We start from the raw sequence: 5,953 nt of genomic DNA, 5'->3' as shown, positions 1-5,953 counted from the left end.
TGCATCCCCTGGGAGGGAGGGGAGGGCAAGGGGAGCTTTGGCACAGCTCCACAGTCTCTCCTGCATCCCTTCATGGCTCTGTAGCCTCCCCCTGTGGGCCCCTGCATCCTTCCACAGCCCAGCCCCCACAGCCTCTCCTCTATCCCCTCACCACCACCACCACAGCCACAACATCCCCATCCCTCCATAGCCCCAGTGTTCCACACGTTGGGACTTGGTGGGGTCAGTTTGTGAGTGTGTGTAGAGGGACCTGGGATCGGTCAGGGATCACCTGAGGGACAGTGCTCTGACCTCCAGAGCATCTCACCTCTGCCCCAGGTGAAGCCACCAGCATCTCCCAAATGGATCATCCCACTCTCCAGAGCTTGTATCCACTTGTGGACCTACAGAAAGAGGAGAAAAGGCTGCAGGAAGTAACAGGGATGGAAAAATATTCTTCCCTGTGCTCCAAGGCCCTTCAGTGCCAGGGCTGAGATAGTGCGTCCCCCATGGGTGATCTGTGCCCCAGGGGGAGGCTGACAAAGTCCCTCACCAGCCTGGGGACAGCCCTCACCATCACCCATGGGCAAAGTACCCCCAGAGTAGCCCTGCCCTGGGTTCTTGGCTTTATGACCTATGTCTCTAGGTGAGGGCAGGATTTCAGGGGAGCTTGAAAGCTTGTGGGCTAATCCTTGTCACTGTTTATATCCCAGGGGTCAAGACTCAGCAACCCCATAACATTCTTTTCTACACTTTTCTCCTTTGAATAATTTTAGCTTTTATTTTTACCCTGTCTGCACCAAAAAAACCTCATGCCCCAGTCAGCTAAGGCGAAAGTGGTAAAGAATGGCTTGTTTCCACAAATAATAAAGGAAGCTTGAGAGAGGTCAGCTTGTAAACACTTAAACTGCAGGAACTGCAATAGCAGAGGGATCTGGAATTTGCCAGAGAAGCAAAAACCACTGGACAGAAGCAGAAAACCGAAACCAGAAACTGGGCCCAGAGGTTGGCAAGGGCAACTTGTTCAGGATCTCATGGCAGAGCTCCAGGGCTGGCAGCAGCTGGTGACTCAAAGTGGGGGAGGAGCTGCCCCCCCTTTCCTGGCATTCTGGGGGAAAACAACTGTCCAGCTGACAAAGTAGCTCTATGGGCATCCACTGGTGACACAACCAAGGGGCTGCAGCTGCAGCAGCTCTTTGCAGCACCTCCTCCTCTTCCTCCTCCTCCTCTTCCTCCTTCTCCTCCTCCTGCTTCTCCTCCTCCTTCAGCTCCTCACATTCAGTTATGCTTTCTTTCCTCACACTGACCATTTCAGAGCTTCCAGGTGAAAGACAGAGCTGCAGGTCCTGTCACAGCCACCACACCTTCCCACATCCCCCTGTGTCCCATGCACATATCAGCCTCGTGGTTTGTGCCTTGCAGGCAGCAGCTGGTGAGCAGAAGGTGTGAAGTTCCCATGAGCAAAGCTGTCACCTGCTGCTGCCAGCCACAGGGTGCCTTTCTGCAGCCAAAGCTGCTGTCACTGCTCTGTGCGGTGCTGGCATTTGTCATGCTCACATGTGAGTTGCAAGAACAGAGGAACATAAAACTCCCACTGTTGGTTTCTGAATGAATTATTTCTGTGGCAAAAAGCCACACTTCGGTTTTTTTTTTCAGCAGCAATTCAGCCACAAGCTGGAGCCACTTCTTGTTCTGCACTGAGCTGATCAGACTTACCAAGGGAATGAAGAGCTGATCCTGCCAGAACTTGCTTCTGGCAAAATCCACCACTGTCCCTGATATCCATGTCAGGACTTAGAGACACTTTGTTCCCTTAAAAAGCACACCCTTGGCCACTCTGGTGAGGTCTCTGTCCAGATGAGGATGAGCCACAGCTAGCAGCACCAGGGATGTAATGCAGGACAAGACCATGGGAGAAAGGAGAAATGCAAAACAAATCCTCCCCATGGAATAAGCATGGGAAGGAGCAGACCAGTCTAAGGAGCCTCCAAACTTCTTTTTTCAGTCCCTGTCAGGGACAAGTCAGCTGGAGAAGGACAGTCCAGGGCAGCCAAGCAGGGGGTTTAGAGTTCAGGAACACAACCAGAGGCCTGAGCATCCTCTCTGCAGTGGAGAAGTTTTTGACTGCATGCCCAGAATGTGAAAGGACATCAGAAAGCATCATCCCTCTCCCTGCTCCCCAAGAAGCTGCTCCGAGTTGCTGACCTGCTGAGACTTGAAGATCTCTCCCATGTCAGGCAGGTTGTCCCCAACTTTTGCCTCACCTCTTTAGCCAGAACATTCATCTTCTACCCAAGGCATCTCTTGGAGGGAGTGGCTGAGGCTAGCAAAATGTCTCATGCATGGCAAACCCCTTCTGTGAGTGAGCTCCCTACTCCCAGGTGAGATCCTGCCCTTTGGAATGCCTGTGACTGGTAAGGGCGAACTGATGAAAGGTGGATTAGTGCAACAGCAGTGAGAGAGGCTGAGAATGGGCTGAACACTGTGTTTGGAGGGTTGTGATACATGGCACAAAGTCCAGTCAGTAGCAGGGAAACCCAGGGATCAATACTGGATAGTCCTTAATATGTTTATGTCCTGGCTGATGGGACAAAGGTCACCCTTAGCAAGCTTGCTGGTGACACAAAGTTGGGAGGATGACTTGTCACACTAGAGGGACATGTTCCCATTACAGAATCATGGAATGTATTGGAATCAAAAAGACCTTAAAACCCATCCGGGTCTGCCCCCCCTGCCATGGGCAGGGACACCTTCTGCTGTCCCAAGCTGCTCCAACACCTGTTCAGCCTGGCCTTGGACACTTCCAGGGCTGGGGCAGCTCCAGCTTCTCTAGGTAATCTGTTCCAAGGCCTCATTACCCACACAGAGAAGAATTTCCTGCTAATATTTAATCTTAATATATTTTTTTCCTTTTCTGTTTTGTTTTGTTTTGTTTAAAGCTGTTCCCTCTTGTCCGATCACTTTTGGCCTGTGTGAAATCTATGGAGACCTTGTCAGGCTGGAGAACCTCATGAAGCTCAAAAAAAGTGCAAAGTCCTGACCCTGGGAAGCAACATCCCCAGGCAGCAGTATATGGCAGTGCTGACCAGCTGTAAAGCAGTTTGACACAAAAGGACTGGGGCTCTTGGTGGATACCAGACTAGACATGAGCAGCAATGTGCCCTTACCACTAAAATTCCAACAGGCTCCTGGGCTGCATGAGGAGGAACACTGACAGCAGGTTGAAGGAAGGGACCCTTCCCCTCTACTCAGCATTGATGAGGCTGTTCCTCAAGTGCTGAGTCTAGTTCTGGGCTCCCCAGGGTTAGAGATGTATAGACGTACTGGAGAGAGTCCAGCAAAGGGATCATCATAGAGATGATGAAGAGACAGGAGCATTTCTCCAGGGAGGAGATGCTGGTATAGTTCAGGCTGGAGAAGGCTCAGAGGATTCTCACCAATGTGTGTGGAGCAAAGTAGATGCAGCCCAACTCTCCTCAGTGGTGGCCACTAACAGGACAAGAGGCAACAAGAAATTCTATTTAAACACCACATAAAACTTTATTACACTTTGAAACAGGCTGTCCAGAGAGGCTGTGGAGTCTCACAGCCCACTGGGACATGGTCCTGGGCAGCCTCCCCAGGAACTGGGCTGGATGAATTCCAGCCTCAGCTCCTCACCAGTCCTGTGGGTGTGGGGAGGGCAGGCTGAGTGTTTTGAGTGGCACAGAGCCCTCAGTACAGCCACCCCTGAGCCCCAGGGCAGCAGCTCAGCAGTCTCTGGCAAACCCCCGGCACACAGCGGCACAAGACCACTTTTGTGCTGCCTGTTGGGGTTTTTCCAGGGCTGCATAATCTTATGTAAACAGTGTCTTTTCCTCCACAGACTCACAGGGACCCCCCCCCCCCCCATCACCCCCCCTGCCCCCGAGTCCAGAGGGACCATTCTCCTTTTAGTGGCCAGGCCACTTGGCACATTTTAGTTTCCTTTTGATTTGAATAAAGCAAAAATGAGTGCTGAGTCACTTGGCATAGTGGACCATATTCCTTTCTGCCTCACTTTTTTCGATTCCCACTAATTCCCTTCAGCTTTTTCACTTTCATGTCATCCTTTGGAATTTCCTGCCATTATCTTGGAATTTCCATTTTGACTCCTCCCAGCTGCCTCCAGGACTCCCTTTTAAAAGGGAGCTGAATCCAACTGCTGCACACTGAGCTGCATCTTCCAGAGCTTCTGCTCCTGCTCTGACAGCCCTCACTCAATGGAAAGATGAAGGTCTCTGCAGCTGGATTGGCTCTTCTCCTCATTTCAGCCTCCTTCTCCCAAACTTTCTCTGGCCCAGGTGAGTCCTGCTTTTTCATTTGTGAAGTGAGAACAGAGCTGAGCCTTCTGTGATATTTCTCTATTGAGCTCCCATGGCAGACAACTGGGAATATATTAGCATTTGTGCCACTCTCCAATCTGCCCAGGGATCAGCTGCATGTAGAAAGCCTGGAATTAGAAAACCATCCATCCATCTGTCCATCCATCCATCCATCCATCCATCCATTCATCCATCCATCCATCCATTCATCCATCCATCCTTCCATCCTGAGCTCAGAGTGCTTATTCCTGGTTAGCATTGAGAGATTTCTGCCTCTGTCCTGGGAATTGAGGAGTTGGGGAAGTGAAGCTCTGAGCAACAGCAGGGTGACAATCTCTGACAGTACCTTGATACTGCTCATAGCATTTGACCAGATGATCCCCAATATCCATTTCAGCCTTAATTGTCTTCTAATTCTTCACTACCTTCCTTTCCAAAACAGCTCCCAGTGCTCACATTGTTTTCCTTTGCCTCTTCTAGCTGGACTCGACATCCCAATATGCTGTTTCACATACAGGCAGCACAAAATCCCATGGAAGCACATCCAGCGTCATTACATCACCAGCAGCAGTTGTCCCCAGTCAGCCATTGTGTGAGTGCCAGAGCATGGGACAGGGCAGGACAGCCACTGTGGGGGGGGTGGGTGAGTGACCAGATCTTCACAGCAAGGGGGGCTGTAGGAACAGAGCAGGGAGAGGGGAATACCAAGAAGAAAGGGCTCACAGAGGGATTCTGGGGATGCTTGTGTGGGGATTCCCAGGGATGCTCCTGCAGGAGTGGAAGAGGCAGTGTGGGAGAAGGGATGAGAGTGGGGAGCATCACAGCCAGCTACTGTTTTCAGCATCAGCAAAGGAAAAACCTCTTGCAGTGCTCGGAGCCAGGATCCAGGCTGGATCCTGGAAAGCAGGTGTGACCAGAGGTTTAACATGTTCCATCCCTGTTCCACAGGTTTGTCACAAAGGAAGGCCGCCAGGTCTGTGCCAATCCCAAATACACCTGGGTCCGAAGCTACCTGCAAATCTTGGAGCAGAACTGAGCCAAGCAGTGTGGCAAAAGTAGCTGCTGTCATAGACAAGTCACATCATCCTGAGCTCCAGCCATGGAGCAGGACTCTGGGACAACAGGAGCCATAGGAGCATCTGCAGCTGTCCCAAGGGGCTGCTGGAAGGGCACCTTGTGTTCAGGGCTGCTTCTCATCCTTGGCTTGCACGGACCAGGCTTCAGCCTCATCCCTCTGCCCCAACGCCAGGCCCATGGGACCACACCTTGACTGTTACATTGTTTGAAGTTATGTAAGAAATCATCATATGAGGCAGTCAGTCCCCTTTTTTTTTTCCTGTGGATAATGATATTATTTATAGGGGGATGACATGGATGATATTTCTAGGAGGGTGACCCAATGTTGGATGATAGGGGACCCTGGTTTGTACACATCAACTCATGATTCTGGAGAATAAAGAATTTGGAGAAAACATTTTATGTGTCTCTGTGTGGTGTTCACCATCACACACAGAATGTCTCACTGAGCCATCTGAGCCTCTAAAAGACACATGAAAATGGAAAATGGTTTGAGACAAACCCATAAAGTTTCCATACTGCAGACTTAAGAACATCCTCCAAAACCTCATTCC

At 50.8% G+C, this 5,953-nt stretch overlaps 1 protein-coding gene across 1 annotated transcript; it reads left to right on the top strand.

Moving 5' to 3' along the window:
• Positions 1 to 4,228: 4,228 nt before the first annotated feature.
• On the top strand, positions 4,229 to 5,358 carry LOC134052726 (C-C motif chemokine 4 homolog). Its single transcript, XM_062507356.1, has 3 exons — positions 4,229 to 4,301; positions 4,803 to 4,914; positions 5,271 to 5,358. Exons 1-3 carry the CDS (start codon positions 4,229 to 4,231, stop codon positions 5,356 to 5,358), a joined length of 273 nt encoding a protein of 90 aa, XP_062363340.1.
• The last annotated feature ends 595 nt before the right edge of the window (positions 5,359 to 5,953 follow it).

This window comes from Cinclus cinclus, chromosome 22 (genome assembly GCF_963662255.1).
Source record: "Cinclus cinclus chromosome 22, bCinCin1.1, whole genome shotgun sequence".
Taxonomy (NCBI): Eukaryota; Metazoa; Chordata; class Aves; order Passeriformes; family Cinclidae; genus Cinclus; species Cinclus cinclus.
Note: the sequence above shows the minus strand (reverse complement) of the source record. Positions and strands in the feature narration are given on the sequence as shown.

Excerpts from the sequence above, each read along its gene's own strand:
- LOC134052726 (XM_062507356.1), top strand. The coding sequence starts at position 4,229 with ATGAAGGTCTCTGCAGCTGGATTGGCTCTTCTCCTCATTTCAGCCTCC. Across the intron at positions 4,302-4,802 it reads CCAAACTTTCTCTGGCCCAG|CTGGACTCGACATCCCAATA; the intron begins GTGAGTCCTGCT and ends TGCCTCTTCTAG. Across the intron at positions 4,915-5,270 it reads TGTCCCCAGTCAGCCATTGT|GTTTGTCACAAAGGAAGGCC; the intron begins GTGAGTGCCAGA and ends CCTGTTCCACAG.